This window comes from Lissotriton helveticus, chromosome 12 (genome assembly GCF_964261635.1).
Source record: "Lissotriton helveticus chromosome 12, aLisHel1.1, whole genome shotgun sequence".
NCBI lineage: Eukaryota > Metazoa > Chordata > Amphibia > Caudata > Salamandridae > Lissotriton > Lissotriton helveticus.
Genome location: NC_136073.1, coordinates 171,889,158 through 171,914,238, shown reverse-complemented (window position 1 = coordinate 171,914,238; position 25,081 = coordinate 171,889,158). Strand labels below are relative to the sequence as shown.

General features: G+C 44.0%; 1 protein-coding gene across 1 annotated transcript in view; it reads left to right on the top strand.

Moving 5' to 3' along the window:
• LOC144799672 (polyunsaturated fatty acid lipoxygenase ALOX12-like) overlaps positions 1-25,081 on the top strand; it is a 219,430-nt gene that overhangs the window by 139,404 nt on the left and 54,945 nt on the right. Inside the window, exons 4-6 of the mRNA XM_078671144.1 lie at positions 3,123-3,245; positions 14,027-14,133; positions 19,959-20,131. Of these exons, the coding sequence (XP_078527270.1) occupies positions 3,123-3,245; positions 14,027-14,133; positions 19,959-20,131 (403 nt within the window). The remainder of the gene's footprint in view (positions 1-3,122; positions 3,246-14,026; positions 14,134-19,958; positions 20,132-25,081) is intronic.

The window sequence follows — 25,081 nt, the reverse complement described above, 5'->3', positions numbered from 1 at the left end:
GCCGAATGCGGTGGACAGACAGGCGCCTCTACGACAAGTGAGCTATTCACTGGAAGGCCTCCGCCAAGAGCTTTATTAGGAAACAGAGAAACACTGGACTATGAGACACTAGAAGAGGGGAGTCCGCCTCTGATCCACTTACAAGTGCTTGCTTGGATTCAGGAGCCAATTAGGACTCCATGCCATTCTGCCCTAATAATTGAAAAACCTAAAAATGCACAACCTAGAAGGATCTTCCTGCCTCACCCTGTGGCTCCCCCTCTTGGCCTGAATTTGTTTCTGTAGCTAGATAATGTAGCCGGGCAACCTCTGAAAGTACAGAGCAGCTTCTCTCTCGTCCTGAAGATCATTTCCATATGCAAAACATTATCAACAAAATTACACTGTATTGTAGGCTTTGAACACAAGTGTTTCTACCACATGAGATGGAATATAGTAATTGTCAGGTATAACATTACCACTATTGTTGCCACAGGTCACAATTTATTCATTGTGTGAACCATATCTTTATATGAGGCACTGTAACCTTTACACTGTAAACATACCAGTCAGTTCATGTTATTGTATTTTAAAAGCTGTGTGTATAATAGCCTCTTTTTTTATCCGATTCTCCGTACCCAGTGATCGAAGTGAGCAGGGTCGACAGGGCACGAGATGCGCCTACTTTTACAGTTTAATAGCATCTGTTCCCCAGCTTTTTCTATTTTAAAAATGCGTCCCAGGATGGTAGAAATAGCCAAGGCCTATTGAAGGCTCGCCTGTTCGGAGACAGACTCGGTGGGCAGAGTAGGAAAAGGGCTCTTTTCCTGTCCAGAGAAGACCGGGGCAGTGTCCACTTTTCCTGCCCTGCTTCAGTCAGCAGCCCCCCTCCTTTTTGTTCCTGTTCCTCTTATTCCCCCACTTTCTGTCTCGCTCCTCCTCACTTGCTGAATAATAACCGTGACTTCTCTTTCCTTTCCTTCATCCGTTCCCCTGTGAAATAGATCCATAAAGGAAAGAAACACGTTTGCTGCAAGTGTCATCTTTTTCTGACCTTTTTCTATTCCAAAGTGCAGCCTTGGGAGGGAGAGAAGAAAAGGTTCAAAATACGAAAAATAACTAAATAAAGCAATGCAGAGTGGTCGCAAAGTGGCCAGATTGTTTTTTTCACACCCACACATTATTAGTTCCACTTTACAGAGTTTGCCAGTGAAGCGCTACTTTCGTTTTCTCCTCTTTCCTTGAACAACATTGTTTTCCCCAAGTAGGGAAGTGCACCATTCCTGGAGGGCCTTGGGGCAACACCTGGTTCATGCATTGAGTGGATAACGTTTAATGTGATCCTTATCAGCTGTTTTCCTTATTTTAGTTTATAAAAATGTACCACAGCTCTGTTGTCTTTTTAAACCATACTGCTTACGTTTTGGAAGGATATAAGCAATGGACATTGAAATGGGTCCCTTCTGGGCCTTTTACTCATATCCTTAACTTTTTAGGCAAAAACACTCATTGATTTCTGAATAATTAGTGTAGAATGGTTAGGTAATGATGTTCCTGCTTACATTTCACACGTTTTACTTAATCCTGCTTTCTCTGAGTGCGTTCTTTTTCCTGGATGTTATTACTTTTTTTTCCCAGGTAGCATATTACTCTTGTCTAGTGCATAATTTGAATTGAGCAGCATTCAGGTGTTTATAGCGGGACACAATTGGGTTGTAGCTGAAGGCATTGCAAGTTTCTCTTAGAGGGGCAGTATAGTGTTCAGTGTGGGAGAGGATGTCGCACTAAGGCAAATGCCGCATTTGGAACTGGGGAACCAGATTCAGCCTTCGTGACCAGTCCACCAGACCACTCTCCTGAGGGAGCACATTCCAGTGCTACACCTTAGAAGGCCCCGCTAGACCTTAGAAGCCCTGGTGTATTAGCACCAGCAGGTGGACCAATGCGGTTGCAAGTGTGGGTTAACCGTAAAGGCCTGTCCCCCACAATCCATACTGAAGTTCACCTCCAGTCTTGTGGGCAGGGCTATGAAGCAGCGCACCCTAGAGCGACAGTGACTGTCACTGAGGTCACAGGACCCTTGAGGCCAGTCCACCTCAACCATTGGTACATCCATTGGCCTTGTTTCAGCAGTAGTAGTGCAACTCACCAGGGATTGGCAATGCAGGATTTGCACACACACCAAACTAAGTTCGCAAACTTCAATCCCTCTGCTTCATGCACAAGCACTTTTAACCTGTGCAGCCTGCTTTGAGGCCACTGCAGTTATGCAGCAATGGAGGACTAAATTAACTTGCAGTGTTGACTAAATTATGCAGCAAAAAAAGGCTGCAGCATAATGCGATACATTTTCTGATATTTTTATTTATTTTTTGATATTATGCAAATACAGCAGTGATAAAGGTGACCAGTCAACCACTTGGCAGCAGCACAAACCACATTTTTTTAGTAACGCTTGACCCGTTTCAGCTGCAAACTATTTTTTAGTGAAATCGTCAGATTATGCAGCAGATTATGTATTGTATGGCAGAACCATAATTATGTGGAAAACCTTTGCAAACTAGGATATTTTGCTATTGGTGTTTGAACTGCTCTTGTGGAAAAAGGGAGGATAAGTTCTGATAATATAAACTGCATGTCTCGGAGACAAATGGCTTGTGATTCCACGTTTAAGCGTATTTGGGACATTCTGTTATTGGAAACATATCCCACTTTGAGAATATATTTGAAATGTCAACAACCCATATTAAACCTTAAATAAACATGTGTATCCATTAAAAATCGTAATGAGCTGTAACAGCTCAGTGAAAGGACAAATACATACTGTGGTTTTTGGCCACACCTGACTGCTCACTGACCCAAACCTCAGGTTATTCCCGCCCTCTGATTCTCCACCCACTGTTCCCCTACTTTCTTTCCCCACTTCGACCACTGTCCGTACCAAACACCTTTCCCTTAGTGATAACCTCCTTCATGAAAACCCTCATTCTACAATGTGTTCCCCTTTCCTGGGATATATGTGATTGCACGGGTATTTTGTGAGATTATTTTGGCAGAGACCTGCTGCTTGCAGCTGAACTCTGGAAGGCTTTGTATTTTGTTTTGTGTTCTGACATCTCCAATTATCTGTTTATGTTTGTTAGGTGGATGACTTGGCAGCCCCAGATCCCAAAATGCATTGCAGCAGATTCAGAGAACGGTCTCCCTCAGGATGTCCGGTTTGACAATGAAAAGCGGAGTGATTTTCAAAATTCTCTGCACTATGCGTAAGTGCACATAGATATGGATCACACACACATACCCCAGACATATCCCTGCTTATGTCTAATAGAACTACTGCCTTCTGTGTTTCACGTGCGGGGAAGAAAGTGATATGAGGAGTGTATGAAAGGGTGTTTGGAATGGCTGGAGCTGGGCACAAACTCCAGACCTTCATCTTTGGTAGAGAATTGAACTCTAGAAGGCATTCTAGGAACTTCATAGCCTGCCTCATTGACCCTATAGACCTGAACTGAATATCTCATTTGGGAGGGGTCTTATTTTCCTTTGGCAATAAAAGTTTGATACAAAACTTCACACCATTGGCCCCTAGGCTTTGACAGGTCTGTAGGCTGGTGAAAGGGTCAATGAGAGGAAATGAACAAGAGGGGAACTAAAGGGGAGGGGGAAAGAAGAGAGGGGCTGATTAGCTGGGGAGACATGGAGCAAAGTGGGAGAAAGGTGAAGTGTCTTGGTATTAGATATACAGAAAGTCACACACTATGTCATGGAATTCTAATTAGTCATGGAGTGTATTTGCATCATAGTGCATGTTATTTATTGACTTTGGTGGTGAATTGAACTGGAGATGTGGATACTGCTGCATGGCCTAGGCTAAGTAGAAAATTAGCCAAATTAATTTGAGAAAACTGTGCACCATGATTAATAAATGTTTCTGGGAAAGACAATTATGCTAGCTACAGGCTAGGCTTCTAAATGCCGGTGTGCAGACACTGCTACCATTTACATTTAATGGGAAGGCTGTATGGCGAGTGTCACAGAAAGTACTTCCAAGTGCTCTGACCATACATGAAACCTTGGTTCCAGTTAAGAGGATTACAAGCTCTGGGTTATCTTACACCATGAAAGTCTGAAGCAAGGCCTAAGGTTTTCTGAAACAGTCTGTAAAAAAATCGATATCATTGATAAGCAGATGGAAAGCTTATACGTTCACCATCCTCATCATCCTTTACGATGCATTCTAATTTCCGAGGATGCTCTTTGTTCTTGCCTCCATGCAGTGGGTTTTCAGAGTTTTATGCTTAATTACTTTAGAATGATTGATAATGTTTAACCTATTCAAGATGGCTCTTTGCTCATAGCAATCGAGAGCAGCACGGGGAACATCCATTACGACGCAGTTGTTACACCGCGCTACCATTACAACGCGGGCAATACAACGCAAGTCGTTACCACGACTTGCGCTGTAGGGTGCTGGACTTCGGAATAGTAAGATTTTCTCGAAATCCCCACCAGCCCACCCCACCGCTCTTACCTGCAGCGGCCAAGACTGTATCCTTGCTGCCCTGCTCTCTCCTCAGATGTACCTTGGGTTGCGTTCTAGTGCTGAAGATGCTTTGTCTTCCATTGTACCTTAATTTATGCTTCAATACTGATTTCCCCTCCTTATAGTGTTCTCTTGCTTTGTCAACCTCCATGCTCCCTGGATATGCTTCCAGTAGTGCTTTACACTGTTTTCTTTCTACGATTCCTCTGTTTTCTTGGTGTGCACCTCCTGCCATCTTGCTCAATCAATCAATTAATCAGGTGTTTAAGCGTCACTACTCCCCCGTAAGGGTCTCAAGGCGCTGGGGGGCAGGGGGGTGTTAGCAGGCTCCAGTTCATCTAGGGGGAGGGGGGTTCAGTCGAAGAGCCAGGTTTTTAGGTTTCTTGCGAAGATTGGGGAGCGATGTTGTCTGTCTGAGGTGGAGCAGCAGGGCTTTCCAGGCGCGAGGGAGAAGAAGCGGCCTCCTGATCTGGTCTGTCTGGTGCGTGTGTCTGCAGCGTAGGAGAGCTGGGCAAATTTGAGGGTCCTCTGGGGTGCGTGGAATTTGAGTCGGCTGTTCAGGTATGCTGGTCTGGTGTCGTGGAGGGCCTTGTGGGCGTAGGTGAGCATCTTGAAGGTGAATCTAGCTTCCATGGGGAGCCAGTGGAGAGTGCCCAGATGCTGGGAGATGTGGCAGTGTCTTGGCAGGTCGAGGACCAGTCTTGCGGCAGCGTTTTGGATGTTCTGTAGCTTGCGGTGAGGTTTTTGTTTATTCCGGCGTAGAGTGCATTGCTGTAGTCGAGTCAGCTGGTGACTAGGGCGGGAGTGACGGTCTTTCTGTATTCGAGGGGGATTCATTTGAAGGTCTTACATAGGTGGCAGAGGGTGTGGAAGCAGGAGGACGAGACTGAGTTGATCTGGTGGTCCATTTTGAGCTCTGAGTCCACGATGATTCCCAGGTTGCGTGCGTGGTCCATGGGGGTTGGCGAGCTTGTGGTAAATAAATAAATAATACCTCTATTTTTGACTGGACATAACAATAACAGATAGCTCAATAAATAAGAGTCAAGATTCGAGGTAGTAGGAGTTTGCAGGTTTAATACAGCATAAAGGACAGGAACAGGACAACCTGCACGGGGAAGATCTGGGATGGCTAGCCAACAGGGGGGCCCCGACAGCTGTCGGGCAGGAGCTGGAATGAGCGCGCTGGCTTTTAGTAACAGTACACAAGCATATATAGTTAAACAAAATACATTACAGTACATACAGTAGGCGTAACAGTGGGTGGGGCCTGTAACAGTCGCGAGAGATAAGGCAGAAAGGAGGTGTAACAAGAGGCGTGAACAAGGCGTATACATAGACATGTGATGTAAACGTAACGGAATATGTCACAAATGGGGCGGAAACATGGAGGGGGCTACCTAAGGAGCCGGGACCTCTAACCTAGTGGTGCGCGCAAGCTGGCAATGACGTGTAACTAGGGAGAAGCTGGGGGCTATGACTTCTGAGCTAGAAGGAGAGACGAAAGTCTGGAGAGTCAGAGCGACATGTACCTAAACACTATCTAGTATCTGATGTTTAGAGAACATGTTGATGGAATCCAAAAGTTATCAGGGCAAAGGCTAACAGACACTAAGACTGGTGCATGCATTATTCTACATGTAGTGTGTGTTGAGGAATATTAAATGATCATTAATACAGTATTTCTCTTACATGGAGACGTAAAGGCTAGACGATGACTGAAACTATTGATGCGATTCAGTAGCTTAGGAATGCAGAGAAGGAGAGCTGGACTGATAACTGGAATCATAACATACTCTTGGCAGACTGGCAGGCAGAGCCAGGCCGAGCCGGGCACTGTGAGGCAGGAAGTAAGTGAAGGGTCAGGGATACAGGTGGGGGCTGTATCGCTCCTCAGCGAGGGTTCAGGAGACAGGAGCTGAATCTGAGTCCGGGCCCTTTTGAGGCCTAGAAACGGAGACTTTTCAATGAATTTAACGTGCACACTGTAAAACGTGGCAACATAACTTTACATAGGCCTGATGCTCGTTGTATTCACGAAAACTAGGAACTGGCATACTAGAGATGGACACAGCTGTAATTGCGTCTTTAATCGATCATGGGGAATACATATGCATATTAATCGTGCACATATAACATAACATGGGGAACACGTAGGGACATAGAACATGGCAAAATTTACTTTTCCACATTCCCTCCTTGTCACTGCGTTTCCATCAAGAAACATCAATATTCATGATACCATCTATCATTTCATACAGTATCATTTGCTCGTCTCGAAATTTCTTGGAACGGGATCTAGGACGGGACTTAGGATTAGGAATACAAGAGGTAGCACAAATGCCGCAAATCGCAGGGCCACATTGTATACAGAGGCAGCAACTGAATATGATCGCTACTGCAATACCTAGAAAGGACAATACTTTCCATCCCCAGGCAGAAATAATACTCCAAAACCAACCGGACCATGTCCAGGTGCCTGGATTCTGGTGTAACTGATGGGCAATTTTATGAAGTCTGGTTATAGCTGAATAAACAGACGGCGCGTTATTAGGAATAAAAATGCAGCAACTAGATCAGATGACTCTACATGCTCCTCCTCTATCGGCCAGTATGACGTCAAGAACGAGACGATTTTGGAGCACGACAAATCTCATAGCAGATTGCTCTTCGGTTACGTTACCTAGGGCAGAAGCAGTCTCATTCACTACTGCTTCAAGGGTTCTGGTTAATCTACGTATTAACTTACTATTCTGGATAGGTCCTATAAAGAAAAAGAATCCTCTATTGAAATCTGTATACTGTTCTAGAGCAGATTCAGTTTGGTCGACAATCGGGGACTCGATCTCCCTTCTATGTCTAATGTGTACTAGATGTGTGTTTCTGTGATAATCAGATGGGGCTAGGAAAACTGGTGGCAGTAGGAAGGCAATGTAACAGGTTCCCTCCCAATCGAGGGGCAGACGAACATATGCGGTCTGACCACAAACAAAATAAGAATGACGTGAAGCTTTGAAAATAGATTTCCCACTGTCACTATACTCGACAATAGTAGTACAATCACTATGTCCTACATGTACGGAACCATTATTTCGGACACATAATTCGCCTTTGACTGGTAATACTGAAATAGCAGGTAAGTCTGGAGTAGGATCAGACTGAACATTCAGGACCATGAAATTCGAAGAATAATTACCTAAATTATAAACTTCATTTTCTAGATCTAACCCTGTTCTGTGGGGAAGACCTTGCTTGTCTGGAAAACATGTACTGTTCAGAAGGGACATATCAGTTGAGGATGACGTTAACATGGACCAGGCTCCACATGAGCCAATATGTGAAAACGGATAAGGAAACAGTGGCAGAACTCCCTTCGGTGTCTGGAAAGGGGGGAGTCGACCACACACCCAACAATTAGTGGCATTGCTGGTCTGGTGTGAATAATGTAACATACGGATAAATGAATTGTTGCGCATAGCAAGACGATAGGATAGTTCGTGAGGAGGTAGATCACTAAACGTGTGCTCTACTGTAGCATTAGAAGACTTATTTACATGAGAAATTGGAAAACATAAATGAAATGCATAACTCGTGCAGGTAACCATTAAGCTTAAAAACAATATAAAACTTAGAAAAACGATACATCGGATTGAGTTTTGACTAACTCTCTCACTATGGGGGTCTATTTCATACATGTCAGATACCTGTCTAACCGTTTCACCTAGGGGAGGACTTAGACAATTAAACTGGCTGACTTATTTTACTAGACCGGAGCTTACTTTTATACTCCTGCTGCGGAGTTTTCTCTAACAGGGAGGGCTTGATATCAGTGTCATTTGCGGGACAATCCTTAAGAATAGTATCTTGGCAGTCTTTAAAATCTTGACAATCCTTGGAAATGTTCTTGGAAACAGTTTTTAGTCCGTGAAATTTCTTGACGTGAGACAGATGGACCCACCCCTTACGGCCCTCCAACTTCACGGCCGTACGGGTGGTCAAAAGGACTTGCTTCGGTTCCTTCCAGCGAGGCTCCAGCGGACTCGAACGATCAAAATTCCGGACAAGCACTAGACTTCCTGGAACGATTTCATGCGGTTTCACCTCGGTATTGTCTGGAAATGCGGCGGCAACCTGTGAACGACAAGAGTGTAGGGCAGACATCAAGGAAGCTAGGTAATCTGTCAGCATATTACTGGAAACATCTGTAATACTTCGGGGTCTAGGTGTACCCCACATATTCGGGGGACGGCCGAATACGACCTCATAAGGGGACAGACCTGATCTGGAATGTGCGATCATGCGCATATAAAATAGGGCGACTGGCAGAGCTACTAGCCAGTCTACACCTTTCTCTTTACAAACTTTGGCGATACGGATTTTTAGGGTCTGGTTATGTCTCTCTACGAGACCGGCTGCTTCTGGATGGCGTACACAATGGAACTTCCACTGGTACCCTAACAAAAGGGAAACGTGCTTCATTAATTCAGATGAGAATGGCTGGCCGTTATCAGAATACACGACCCTAGGGAGTCCATAACGGGGGAAGAATTCACGAACCAGCTGCTTGGCAGTGGTCGCGGCCGTATAATCTGGGACTGGATATGCTTCTGTCCACCTGGACAAAGCGCATACAACTACAAGGACATACTTGAAACCTCGACATCGCTCCATCTGAATATAATCCATCTGGAGGACTTCAAAAAGGTGGTCAGGGGGCTGGAATCCACCTTGTTCCACCGGGACACTTTTACCTGGATTGAATTGACAACATATCATACAAGTACGGACTTTCTGCTTGGCTGCAGCTCGTAAATGCTTGTTAAACCAGATGTTCTGGATACTGTCTATCATGGCTTTTTCTCCTAAATGTGCAGGACTATGTGCGGTATTGATAATGACTTGAACCATTGAGTCGGGGAGAAACCATGTGGCTTTTCCCTTCGTCAACCATCCCTGATCTGTCTGGACCCCTCCTTGTTCGGACCATTTCTTAATTTCCTCGGGGGTAGCATGTAACTGGATATCTATGACATCTTGAGTAGGGTCCTTAACTGTCATACAAGTAGTCTGTTCTAGAGTGGATGTCGGTGTCTTGTTAACTGGTATGTCTGGTGTCTGTGCTGTAAGCTTGGCTGTTCGATCTGCTAGATCATTACCTTGGGAAATAATGTCAGTGACTTTCGTATGTGCTTTGCACTTCATGATAGCGATAGATGTCGGTAAATGTATTGCATCTAACAGAGCTTGAATAAGGAAACCATGCTGAATCTTGGTTCCATGAGAAGTCATGAAACCTCTCTCTTGCCAGAGCACTCCGAAGTCGTGTACGACTCCGAATGCGTAGCGTGAATCTGTGTAAATATTAACTTTCAGGTTCTTGGCGTGTATGCAGGCTTGAGTCAGAGCAACTAGCTCTGCTGCTTGAGCAGACAGGGTGTCAATACGGTGTGTTTCAATAACTTCAGTGTCAGTAGTCACTGCATACGCGGCTACTAGTTCTCCTGTACTCGTTCTCATACATGAACCATCCACATAAAGTGTCAGGTCAGGATCTGGTAATGGAATATCTGTCAGATCTTGTCTTGGTTTAGTCATAGTGTTAACAACTTCCACACAATCATGTGTGACAGGATTTGAAGTAACTGACGGTAACAGTGTAGCAGGATTTAGAACGTTGCAGCGTCTGATTTCTATGTGTGGCTGGAACAGTGTCAGTTCATAACCTGTTAAACGTGCAATTGTCAAGTGCTGAGTCTGTGTTCGGTTTAAAAGAACTTCCACGGAGTGTGGAACTTGTACTGTCAAGGAATGTCCTAATACTATGGAATCACTGCAACAGGTGCCCCGGTGGCTGGAGGACCATGAATTACATTATTTACAGGAGCTGGCGGAACAGGATTTGCATATTCTGGGACTGTGTCGTCCAAATAGGACGAGAGAAAAATATCAGCTGCGGTCGGTTTGTGACGTAGCTTGGTCGGAACTAAGGGTGGCGGAAAATTACTGGATGCCTCCGGGGTTGCTTTTGGCAAGCCCTCGGCAAGAAGAGGGTACATACCCTTAATAAGGGCATTTCTCTGTCTGTCTGACTGTTCGGTTCTAACTCGTTCACCTATTTCGATTAGTTCCTTTTCTTGGGCTTTTTCTAAGGATTCTCTACTTAATTCTGACTTTCTGATTTCTTTTTCGCTTCTTTTATGAGATTCTTTGCGCCATAACTCGATGGCATCTTTCTGTGACTGTCTGGCTTTCTTTTTCCATAATACTTCTTCTACTCGCATGATGCACTCGGCATCCCATGTACCCGATACGGGCCATCTATACTTTTCTTCTAACTGTTTGGTGTACTCCACCCACAAATCTAGATACAATATGGCACTTATGCCATGCTTTTGATACATAAAATGACCTGGACTGTCCCTAGGCAGGACAGGAACTGCTTCTTCTAACAGACCTTTTCTAGTTTTTAACTGACGTAACTTTGAGAGCAGCGGCATGACTGAACTGTAGTCTAGACACAATACAATACACAATGAACACGATGATTACTAAACAACACATTCATACCACGACATTGAAATACATGAATGACATTTAGGATAACAGTTCGGACAAAACACTACCTGGAATACTGAAAACAGAATACATGAATTTCTCGAGAACAGAACGGACTAGAACAGAAACTAAATGCACTGCTAAAACAGTACGAAACTTACCGGTCTCATAAAGAGACACGTCAGGACCCGCATCCACCTAAATGGACACTTCGTGTTGGATCTGCGTACCCAAACCCACGGACCAGAGACAATGCAATTGACCCTGTCTAGATACTACCCCAGCAATGGTACTCACCGGGCAGCAAGAACGGAAGGCCTCGGACTGGACTGGACTGCTACGATGACGGACGGACGAACTTCGGACTTCTGTTACGGGTGGGCCTCCGGATACCTCGGACCTTGGACTCTCGGCTTGGGCTCTGGTCGGGACTCGCCGCGTTCCTCCACCGCCTCGTCTGGATGCTGGACCGCAACCTCCGTCTCCTCCGTGTGCCTGAGGGATACTTGAAGCAGAAATATCTGCACGTGCACGGTATGGTTCCGTCACGGCTGCAGAGGATCAGGGGGCTTGCGTGGCTTCTCCGGCGCGTGGGGAAAGGGCAAGTCCCTGTTCGGGCGCCATTATGTGGTAAATAAATAAATAATACCTCTATTTTTGACTGGACATAACAATAACAGATAGCTCAATAAATAAGAGTCAAGATTCGAGGTAGTAGGAGTTTGCAGGTTTAATACAGCATAAAGGACAGGAACAGGACAACCTGCACGGGGAAGATCTGGGATGGCTAGCCAACAGGGGGGCCCCGACAGCTGTCGGGCAGGAGCTGGAATGAGCGCGCTGGCTTTTAGTAACAGTACACAAGCATATATAGTTAAACAAAATACATTACAGTACATACAGTAGGCGTAACAGTGGGTGGGGCCTGTAACAGTCGCGAGAGATAAGGCAGAAAGGAGGTGTAACAAGAGGCGTGAACAAGGCGTATACATAGACATGTGATGTAAACGTAACGGAATATGTCACAAATGGGGCGGAAACATGGAGGGGGCTACCTAAGGAGCCGGGACCTCTAACCTAGTGGTGCGCGCAAGCTGGCAATGACGTGTAACTAGGGAGAAGCTGGGGGCTATGACTTCTGAGCTAGAAGGAGAGACGAAAGTCTGGAGAGTCAGAGCGACATGTACCTAAACACTATCTAGTATCTGATGTTTAGAGAACATGTTGATGGAATCCAAAAGTTATCAGGGCAAAGGCTAACAGACACTAAGACTGGTGCATGCATTATTCTACATGTAGTGTGTGTTGAGGAATATTAAATGATCATTAATACAGTATTTCTCTTACATGGAGACGTAAAGGCTAGACGATGACTGAAACTATTGATGCGATTCAGTAGCTTAGGAATGCAGAGAAGGAGAGCTGGACTGATAACTGGAATCATAACATACTCTTGGCAGACTGGCAGGCAGAGCCAGGCCGAGCCGGGCACTGTGAGGCAGGAAGTAAGTGAAGGGTCAGGGATACAGGTGGGGGCTGTATCGCTCCTCAGCGAGGGTTCAGGAGACAGGAGCTGAATCTGAGTCCGGGCCCTTTTGAGGCCTAGAAACGGAGACTTTTCAATGAATTTAACGTGCACACTGTAAAACGTGGCAACATAACTTTACATAGGCCTGATGCTCGTTGTATTCACGAAAACTAGGAACTGGCATACTAGAGATGGACACAGCTGTAATTGCGTCTTTAATCGATCATGGGGAATACATATGCATATTAATCGTGCACATATAACATAACATGGGGAACACGTAGGGACATAGAACATGGCAAAATTTACTTTTCCACAAGCTTCCGACGACGGGGTGCCACCGGGTGTTGTCCCATGCATCAGGGTTTGGGCCCATGATGAGTACTTCTGTTTTGTTGGTGTTTAGCTGTAGGCAGCTTTTTTTCATCCATTTGTCGACTGCTTCCATGCCTTCTCGAAAATTGTGTCTGGTGGTATTGGGTTTGTTGGATAGGGAGAGGATGAGTTTGGTGTTGTTTGCCTATGACACAATGTTGAGTCCGTAGGTTCTGACGATGGGGGCGAGTGCAGCCATGTAGACGTTGACGAGTGTAGGGCTCAGGGAGGACCCCTGGGGGACTCCCCGCCTGTGGTAGGTGTAGGGTCTGAGAGGAAAGGGGGGAGTCTTACCCGCTGTGTTCTGCCGGAGAGGAAGGAGCAGATCCAGTTGAGGGCCTTGTCTTGGATGCCTGCGTCGTGAAGTCTGCGTATTAGTGTGCGATGAGAGACTGTGACGAACGCCGCTGTGAGGTAGAGGAGGAGGAGGGCTGCTGTTTCTTCTTTTGTCCAGTAGGGTGCGGATATCGTCTGTTACAGCGAGGAGGGGGGAGAGGCCGCGGGGGCAGCAGCAGGGAAAATCAGGCAGAAAAGGCAAAAAGAGAGGAAAAAGTGGAAATGAGGCAGTGAAAGGTGCAAGAAAAGTGGGGGAAAGACACAGAAGGAGAGTGAGCGGGGAAGATTAAATCAGTGAAAAACAAGTGAAAATGGAGGAAAGACACAGGGGGGGAGTGAACGGGGGAGATTGAAATCAGTGAAAGACAAGTGAAAACGGAGAGAGAGAGCAGAGCTAGAAAAAGGAGACGGAGGTCCACTGGACCACCAGGGATGAGGCGCAGGTAAAACCTGTGGGTGGAGGAGGGCCTCGAACACCAGCACTCAAGAGTGCATGGGCTCAGGGGAAGGCCTCACTTGATGGTGGAGCTGCGAGGGGGGAGAGCAATTTCACTGAAAATGAGTCTGTGGTCTTGCTGTCCACCTTCCCATCACCCTGCCGTCCACCTTCCTATCACCTTACTGTCATCAACTGCTCTGTCTAGCTCTGTCCCAAGTGCGCCTCAGTATTTTTTGCCTCCGTTCCTCCAGCTGTTTTTCTCCTACAGGCTGATTGAACTTTCTCTGAAAAAGCTGATGACCAAGCTGAGCACCTCCTGGAAGGACTTAGATGATTTCCGGAGCATCTTCTGGGGGGTGAAGAGCCCAGTGGCTGGTAAGTGTCAAGACAGCATCTCTGATGTATAACCAAAGGAATTATTTTACTGTAGATCTCACAAGGATCCTGTATCTGAAACTCCCACTGAACATACTCGGGGGAGGCTAACATTATTTGCAGGGGGGGGGTTAACATTTTGGTCAAGCTGAATCTTTCAAGCATTCATGTCTTCTATCAACTTTTGAAACTTTGCGATTAGATCTGGAACAGTCTGTAAAAAGGTAGTGCGCAAAGGGAGCATCTTTAATCAGATCCTGGTAACATTGACAGATATGTGAAAATCCTGTAATTAGTACAAGCCTCAAATGAATTTGTCCTCCACCGCTACTACAAAGTCTGATTTCTACATTGTAGTCAACTACAGCAGGTCAAGTTGTTTGTTTTCGGTTATGGATCACCCTTTGAGCAACGGTCATAGATGAAACTCTTTAATGTCAGGAAAATTACATTCATGACTAGGACTAGTGCATCCATTGTTTTCCATCCAGGATTGGTCTAACTGGATGCAAGTTTTCTAAGACCTTGAAACTGAAAATCCTAAAGTCCCGTATGACCACAAGTATTGCAAGGGAAATGAGGAGGGCCAGGGAGGAGTACAAAAGGCTATGTAATCATCAAATGAGGATACTAGTTCCAAAGAGACTGGCTTACATTATCCACCTTCCTCTCCCATCATATATCTTTTATGCATTTGACTCCGCTCTTTCTTCTTGCTTGTGCCATTGGACGCACTGTATACCACAACCTTTAAATCTAAATGCCAATGAAGATATAGCCTTTAATCTTGACATCAACATATTTTGTACGTTCAACATTTTCAAAGTCGCAGTTTGTATGCTTGGAAGCTGTGTTCTTCAATGCACTATGAAACTTGATGTCCTATTCTGTTCTCCGGTACACAAATTGTGCGTTCTTAGTGTCCAAAGCGTGACTCAACAATAAATCCTTCTTCTGCCTTGACTTCTTGAATTGCATGAAAACAGTAATCAACTCATTCTACAAAGATTGAGTGCACTGTCACTTCATTTAAGTTGAAAGCGCTTTGTGTGGGAGAGTCCGGAGAGGAAGGGATCCGAATGCCGATCACCTCATAAGGGGATCATAGGCTCTGTAATGTTGCAAATAGGAAATGCTGACCTTCAACCTTTCTACATCTGAGACCATAATTGCCTTTACAGAATTTAAACACAGAGCTGTCTCAGACAATAGCCATGCATTAGCAAAAGAGGTCATGGAGAGACATTTGCTTCTCCCTAGTCACAGCCATCTGTAGACATCCCCTCACATGAACCAGGAAAAAAACATCTTCCTTAGTTCAGCTATTTCTGGGCTGTGGCTCCATACCCAAGAGATGGTAAAAAGGAAATTAAATAAACATGGCTATCTGAAAATGAACCACAGCAGCAACTCCTTTCTCATCACCACAATGACTAATTTGTGTGTGAAGCTACACACATGCTAACTGCTTCACGAGAACAGTATAGTTTAGGAACACTTTGACATATAAAGGAAATTATTTATGCTTTTTAGTCTGAACAAAAGAGAGGCACAAATGGAACTTATAAGGAGGTAGAGAGGAAAGAGGAGTAGAGAGAGTGAGTGAATGGGGTAGAGCGAGTAAGAGTATGCAGGGACAAGAAGGAGGATGCCTAAATAGAGCAGTCATCTGTCAGAAACTCTCGTAGGCCAAAGCACTGCCTTCCGGTGTCCAGGTAGAACCTTAATATGACAATGTGCATTATGTTCTCACAAGACAGTCTAACTTGCCCAGGTGCAACTGTAAAATAACCAGGGATACTCTTATAAGCTCTTAAAGCCTTAATGATTCAAAGCTGTGCCACTCAAGACCAGGTTGAGGCTCATATGTTCAGTTACTGCCAATACGTGCCAGGTTCAGGTGTATATCACCAGGAGAAATCTCATATGTCCACTAAAAGCCTCATAGCCCAGGTTGCACCCTCTCTAAACAGAAGCAAACTGATATGCTGTGGTACTTGTATCATATGTGCATCAGCGGTTCAGACACATGTGTCCAGGTACAGCCATTATATTTCAGGTTGTACAATCCAAATACAGCTGCAGCTTCAAACACTCATGCATAAGCTCTCTCTATCTATATATACCTGTTGAAGATGTTCTGCTGAGGCCGGGATTTATACATACCTTTGGTTTGGTCAAGATTATAATAAGGAATTGAAAATATACCTGGACGTAAGGAGCAGAATTGCCTACCCGTAAATTTGTGCTAGCGAAACCGCTGAGGGAGGGAGCTGAGTGGAGACAGATGCATGTGTTTATATATAGGATATCAAAAACCACATTGCCACTATATATATATATATATATATATATATATATATATATATATATATATATATATATATATATATATATATATACAAATGATGTAATAATGAATTAATGATTCTCGACACGACATATACTATGCATTCATGCAGGTATAAATTTAAAACAAACAAAGAATGTAAAGCAAAAAATATACACATATACATATAGATATCTTTGCTAAGTATATCGTTTATGTTCATGACCATGTGACACATGAGGTCACTGTTTGGGGCGTGTATTTGCACAAACACATATTTAAAGGAATAAAAATTTTAAATGGATTGACCGCGTGATCAAAGGCTCGTGTAGCCAGAAACGCGTAGCTGTTTCCCTGTGCTAAATAAATCTTTTGCACCTGATCCTGTGGTCCGTCTCCTCTCTCGCTGGTGTTGCTGTGTTGCTTGCCGGAGGTGCTGTGGAGCTATTTTGTGAAGAAAAAAAAATAAAATATATATATATATATATATATATATATATATATATCACTGCATCCACTGTCTCAGGCTGAAACTGACTGTGGATTAAATGCGGTTGAAGCGTTGGGGACCCAGGAGGGTTATTTATTTCACCAGCATATGCCTGCCAAGAACCGCAACCCACGCTCTCATTCTGTTCAGGGCCCACCCAAGGACACAGAGACTGGAGGGGAGTAACTTACCTGCAAGCCGTGAGAGGTGCATGCTGGTACTTGCAGTCCGCCCACGCGACTGTAGTGCTGTTCGTGACTCTTACTCCACCCACCTGAACATCCACCAATGGAAGAACGTTTGGGACTACTTTTGCAGGTGGTTGCCGGGATATGCTATGTTGGAATAGGCATCTAATGAAGGCACAGACCGAAACGCGTCATGCCATTGCTCCTGTTTTGATAATAAATTTCTTCTGGTATTTCCCGCTGTGTCCCTCCGGTTCTTTCGACAAAGGAATCCTTCGTGAGATATATATATATGTATGTATGTATGTATGTATGTATGTATGTATATGTATGTATATAGATATATATGTGTGTATATAGATATATATGTGTATATATATATATATATATGTATGTATATATATATATATATGTATATATATAATTGCTTTTGTTTCACTGAAAACCAAGATTAAATGGACGTTATAGTTAGCTGACTGCAAGGAATAATAGCTCGTGCCCTAAAGTAACTATAACTCGCGTCCCCACTATGCACAGTGTTTTCATCAGTGATGTAATTTCAGGTGTTAACATGTTATCAGAGATGTCGCAGATCATGTCATGAGTGATGTAATAGTAAAGTAATTAGCAGGAAATGATGATGTAACAGTGAAAATGAGGACATGGAGGGGAGGAAGCCATTTCTAGTTGCCAAGTCACCATAAGACGTCATGATGATAGGACAATTGGAGAACGAAAACAGGCTGCAGACAAAGCAGGAAACAGTGAGGAAGTTATGCAAACAGATGGGGTTTGATTCTGCCCTTGAAAGTCCAGAGATTCGGAATCTGGCAATTCCACAGTTTGCATCCCAGGATCCTGAAGGATCTACTCATGCAGTTCTCCTTGCTGTAGCCATAAAACAGAGGAGATTGGCGGAGCTATAGCATAGTGATCTAGATGGAGCATAAGGGGAAATCCTATCTGAAAGCACGCTATGGCCAGTGAAGTGGAGAGCTTTGTGTACAAGGCATAGCTCCTTGATATGGATCCAGCGCTGAACCTGAAACCACTGATGAGCACGTTGCACTGCTGAAACGTGGTCCAATTTGCAAAGGCCACAAGCTAGTGAGACTATCATGTTTTGAAAGCTCTACAGCGTGTTTATACAGTAGACAGGGAGACCCAGATACATTGCATTGCAGGCATCCAGGTGGGATAAGAAGAGCTCCCACATCCTGGGTACATTTGTCATCAAGGAGTAATGGAAGAGGTTTTCCACAACATGCTCAGGTTTAGTGGGCAACAGAGCCAGAGTTTTTGTATTTGGTCCTCGCAGGCAGGTTAGTTGTCAAACCAGACCCAAAGTGTCATGATTTGGACTGGTTAAGATGGCATAACAACTAAAGAGGGAGGGCAATCCTTGTGCATCCAACAAGGTGTATCGCCACCAACAAGCAAGATTTCTCTTGTGTCCCCATTCATTTTAAGGAAGTTGGTGGGTATGCAGCAGTAAACTTCAACCAGGTAGTTTCTTACAATGCTAAACAGTGGCTGAAGATGTCTTGTCAAAGTGGACGAGAAATTGTTGGTCATCGGCTTATAACAGTACTTGAAAGCTGAAATTTGTGAAAAGCTCTCCCAAAGGCTATCCAGTGATTGTAAATTGCATAGGCGAGAGAGCAGAACCTGAGGCACCTTACAGCCTGCCAAGACTTCCTTATAGTAGAACATGGGCTGTGACACCACTTGAGAAGGTCACAGTAAAAATCACTTGAAACCCACCCTCTTTCTCAAAAACTGAATAACAAGTCCGCTACAGCAGCTAAGTATTAAAAGCCCATCTACTTCATATATCTTTGTTTTGGTTCCAGATGATGTATTGACAGATCAGAGTTAAGTTGTCCAAGACCACACATGAGCTAACTACTTGTTGTTTTATCCCAGTGGGTGGATCAAAGTCTAGGAGACGGTGTGGGAATGAGCGTAACTGTGGTCTAAAGTATGACACTCTTAATAAAAAGAATCATTCACCAGTTGTGTGAAGCTCAATGCTCTAGGTCTTGAGTAAATATAACAAATGTGGCTAAATTTCCCTTCAGCGTGGAAATTGATGTCAGCCAGAATCAATAATTGTGAAAGCGAGTGACCACCTCTTCGGCCAAATCAGTACGTGTGTCAGGCCAGTGAGGGAAAGAAATACACAAGCTGCATCTTGGAACACCCAAAGCACAGTCTAAAACATACACTTGCTACTATTATATAAGGCAATATATTAGTCAAAGGATATTCAAAGATAAGCAGGGCTAGTTCTAGGGTAAAAACATACTCTGCTGCTGGGGTCATTCCCAGGAATGGCGGCTCAGATCTCCCCAATAGGCAGCAACTGTTGCATTATTGAAATGCCATTAGTGGCACAACCTCACTTTGTTACAATAGCTTTGGAAATGCAAGAAGTCAATAAGTAGTATGAAACAGAGATTTTGTGCCAGGTTTTCCTGTGACCCATGTCAGAAATGATGGAATTTATGTACATTATACTGCAACATCACACAAGATAGTTCTGGCAGCTAGGTGCCTGAGCAAATCTGATCAAGTGTTCAGTAGAAGGAGAAAGCTGTGAGTATGTATGAACTTTAGGCTTTAGAAGCATCATGAAACTCTGAAAGACCCCATTGTATGCATTGTTTAACCTCAATTACTGCACCCTATGTTGTACAATTTGGGTTCCTACATTCCTGTCTCTCCAAACTTTACTAATGCATTATATCTGAAAGGTGGGTGTGGAACCAATGGTTTGAGTGGTGACTCTGAAGCTGAATATCCCTTCCCTCCTCAGAGTATGTGATGAACCACTGGAGGGAAGACTGGTTCTTTGGGTACCAGTTTCTGAATGGACCAAACCCCACACTCATCCGACGCTGCACCCGGATTCCAGATAAGTTAGCTGTCACGGAGGACATGATCTCTCCGTTCCTGGACGCCGGCACTTCTCTGAATGAGCAACTTGAGGTGAGTTACTGGTTTCTCGTGCATAGCGTGGTAAAATGGGGAAGAAAGAACATTGAGAAGGGAGGGTGGATCCCAAGGGGCATATAATAGCACACGCTTTCCTTTTACAGAGGGTGAGTGGGAGCTGATTTTAGAGTGTAAAAGTAAGATCTTTCTTTTTTTGGAGTTTCATACAGCGCAAACTAGATACAAAGACATCCGGTATCCAAACGCTTTACATGAGCACCAGTTTTGTTACAGATGGACACATTCATTTTGTTAGGCATGGGGAGATTAAGTGATTTGCCCAGGATCACAGGATGGTGAGCGTCGTTGTCAGGACTTGAACCTGTTTTTTCCGCTTCGAGGTCAACTGCTCTAGCCGTAAGGCTACATCCTCTCCCTCTTGACACGCATGCATACATACTCATAGACTAAAACATATACAGACATACGCCCTATCTTTGAATGTTATCGCTCTACTTAGTTTACGGAATCTAGGCACAAGTCCAGGCTGTGAGAGTAGAGGCTCCCATCATAGTTTACAAAACCACAAGTAAAGGAACTAGGGGGTGCGGAGTTGTAGTGTCACAAGTTATGAGGGACCCAGTTGGTGACTGTTAGAACCTGATCAGCCAACTTCACGAAGATCCCTGTGCCAATTTGCGGTATGGCGAAAGTTGCCAGACTATTCTCACAATACAAGACCTTGCCTTAATGCAATATAGAATTATTTGAAATCTAAGGAGAGCGGATTGTGCAGTAGCACAAGATTGCAAACATAGGTGTCAATATCATGTGAAAAGAGTGTTCTGCGACTTAAGATGTTGGGATGCAGAGTTTTTTTTTCCAATTACAATGTGCCAGGAAATGTTTCCAAGGGTTGAATGTCAAACATCGAGCTCCTTAATATCAACCTACAAAAATATGGGCTCCACAGTATTGACTACCACTATATCATCAATGTAAGTATACATAGTATTAACGCCACATTAGGCCCGTGCAAATTTTCAGTTCCGCTCACGTAATTTGTGTAATTTCTGGCATTTTGCATTATTCTTTTTATGCAACGTTCTACAAAATTACACCTATATGTACCTCAGCATAATTGGAGGATGCTTGTGTAAAAAATCTTTTTGCAGAAGCACCGGAACAACACTAATGGACAGAACACAAGCAGCTTTTATTTATGACACTTGTGTTATTTGTGCTATTTTTTTTAGCTTGATGTGCATCCTCGAGTCAGTTTTAGACGCGAGGACAGACTTCGTACAAAAAAATGTGTGCAAAGTGCCAGATTTGCCTTTTGTGTAATATTGCGTACTCTTGCTGAAATTTCCCGGGACTGCGCAAAATGAAATTATGCAAATTTTGCACACCCCTACTCCACATCCACTTATCTTGACGATATAGTGGTAGTTGATATTGTGAAGTGATATTTTTGTCGGTCAATATTTAGATCAGGATATTGTAGCCCTGCAACTGCAGCCCAGCACAATCCTGGATCTATCAGGACTTGGCAATCTTTTCCCCATAACTTTATTCGAATATCTTTCTTGTTCTTTTGATGAAACCACTGAGCAGAAAAAATTCACTCCAGCCAGAGTATCGGGCAATTCCACCTTCAAAAAAAGATTTGTCAAAGGAAATTTGAAATATCCACACAGTTTCGAGCATGGACCAACGTTGTCACTACTACACCTAGAGGCCAGTCGCAGTGCAGCTCACCTGTTTGAGGAGTACTTGTTTGATTGGAGGAATTGTGTTAGGGATGAGCCAATAGAACTTTCTATATTCTATAGAGGCCGGCAGATGCTGGGACATCGCCTGCAGTCCAAGACACAATAGGGCACCATACAGGCTATAAAGGACAGAGAGGGGAACACAATTCAGGAGGGTACACAAATAGCTGGGGACTTCCAGGAATACTATAAAACATTATACCCAGCTCATCGACTATGGTCAGTTGGTATTCACTCCGACTGGGAGAGTATCCACATGACTACACTAGACCAGACGCAATTAGACAGATTGGAGAAACCGATTCGAATATAGGAGGTGATCTCCGCCATCTTCAGGATGAAACGCTCAAGCAGCCCCCAGGCTCGGTCGGATTTTTGCCCCAGTTCTACAAAGCATTCTGCCATACACTAGCCCCAGTCTTCACTAGACTGTTTAATAACATAATATTATGGGGCTATGGTCCGACAGACTGTCTTCAAGTCACAGAGAATACATTTTTTAGATCAGTCCTGTCTGTGCCCCATTCTACGCCATCTTACTCTATCCATTCTGAGTTGGGGGCTGGTTTCATAACAGACATAATTAGAGTGGCCCCTTTAATTATGTGGCTTAAGACTTGGCTGAACGATGAACTGTCCCTTAATCGGTCTATCTTCAAAGATTGTCTCTCACTTGATAATGTACATAAAATTAAGTGGCTGACTTATGTAAAAAATGGGTTCAACGTACTGGGGAGACCTGAGCTCTTTTCCTCACCGGAAACAATTACACATAAAGACATTGCCATAACCAAAAGGGATATGCATACGAGGGTGTCCTCAGTAAGAGAGGAAAAGGAGCTCATAAAACCAACTGTAAGAGCTAACCTTTTGGTTGCCAATCTCCCTGGCCCAGAATTTTACCTTACCTTGGTCAACTGCCCCTTTCATAGGTTCCTTTTAACTCGCTTCCGTTTAAACATGATACATTTGATATTAGGTCAATATCCAACATGGTGTAAGCCTGAACAATCATTACCTTGTTCCTGCGATAATCTTTCTTCGCAGGACACTATGCACTTTATGATGTTTTGTGGTCATTTCATAGAGGAGAGGAGAAAGTTTCTTGTGCCTGTTCTTAAAAAGGCAGGGTTTTTGCAAGTTAGGCCAGCACTCCTTTACCTGCAGCTACTAAATAACCCTAGTGTCATCTTCCATGTAGCTAGTTACTTGGTGGGTGCTGTGCGTTCAAAGAACAGGCTCATGGGAAACGCAAGATTGACTATATCCTTATGAAGTTTGCATCTTGTTATACATATGATACCGTGTATTGGAAGTAAGGACAACGGAGGAGAGATCATTTTATATTGTGATAAATGTTGATTTTATGAAATTAGTGATGTATTTTTAAAATTTACTCCTTTTCTTGCTGTTAACATGATTGTCTTTTTTAAAAAAAACACTGAAGTATATTTTAAATCTTGGATGATGTGTGCTTTGTTTTGTATGAATTATTGATACTGTATATTTATTGTACTGCGCCTTTTTTTTATATTGATTTATCGAAATAAAATATTTTGACTGACTGACTAACATAATAGAAACAGCTTACAGAGTCCATGCTCGAAGCAACCATTACTGTCATCCCAAAGCCTGGCAAAGATAAAACACTATGAAGCTCGTACAGACCGATTTCCTACCTCACTTTTGATGCTAAACTATTCATGAGTATCCTAGCCCACAAACGTAATTAACTTATGCCGGGCCCCGTTGACCCGGACCAGGCAGGCTTCATTCGAATAGGCACGGTGGAGACAACACCAAACGTATTATCTTTATCCTTGACAAAATCCACTGGTCCAAGAAGGAGGTACTGCTGCTCACAAACGATGGAGAAAAACATTCGACAGAGTGCACTGACCCTTACTAATCAAAACCTTAAACATTCTGGCTTTGGAGACCATTTTTGCTGATGGATCCAGAGCATGTATAGCTGTCCCTGGGCCAAGGTGAGAGTTAATGGGGTTTTGTCAGAGCTCTTCCATATACAAAGAGGAACGTGGCAGTGGTGTACACTCCTCCCACTCCTATTTGCCCTCTTCATGGAGCCATTAGCTCAACGGGTGTCGACAGACCCCAACATTCCAGGAGTCCTGTTCAAAGGGACCACCCATACTCTTAGCTTATATGCAGACAACATTGTTGTGGCACTCACCTCGCTGACGCCGTCTTTGCCCGCCCTGGTGGTGGCACTCCACTAGTTTGGGCCATGTCGGGGTTTAAGGTCAACCTTGGATATTCCCAAATTCTTAACATCATAAAAACCACTAGCGTTCCACATTCCCCATAGCATGGGTGGGACGATGATACGACTGACACACTGTAGATGAGACGGCTGTGGACAACTACATCACTCTCTGCTCGCAAGTTCAGGCACAACTGGCAAAATGGCACCATCTTCGGCTCTCATGGCTAGGCAGAGTGGCAGCTATACAGATGACCATTCTCCCCAAAATTCTATTCATATTTCAAGCACTTCCATTGACACCCCCTAAGAATTCCAAATGGTTCCTGCAACTTTAGATAAACAAGCTTATTTGGGACAGGAAAAGGTCCTGCATGCATCAACAGCTCCTCTATCAAATAACGCAGGAAGGATGCCGGCATGCCCCTGACCTTACAGGATATTATCAAGCGACACAACTTTGCTTAATGGTGTAGAGGGGTAGACCGGCTATCAAAAAGCATTGGTGTTTTATGGACCAGGCAGATGCAGATACACACATAAGGAGAGATCCCTGTCTACCCCATAAATACAGAGGGTAGACTCTATATTCATCCACTGTCACCAATTTGGTCCAAAAAATGTGGGGTGGAGTGGTGGTATCAGGGGGCTGACCTCATTCCCTTCCTCACTGACCCCCATTTCCTGGATTTCACTCCAGGTCTCCAGGTAGAGCATTTCCACAAATGGCAGGAGGGGGGCTGCAAATGAATAGGTAGTCTATATGACACCCACAGAATCATTCACTTTGAATGTACGAAGACAGACTAAGGGCTAGAAGAAGCGGACCGCCTACAATATTCTACTAATCCATGACTGCGTCAGAGGTTTACTCAAAATTATCAATGGTCACAAAATAAAGAGTTACCCATGTTCCTGATCAATACTTTGTGAATATGTAAAGTTGCAAAGATGTTCCTACATTTTGTAGTGTAAAAGTAATAAATAGCGAGAGAAAACACCAGC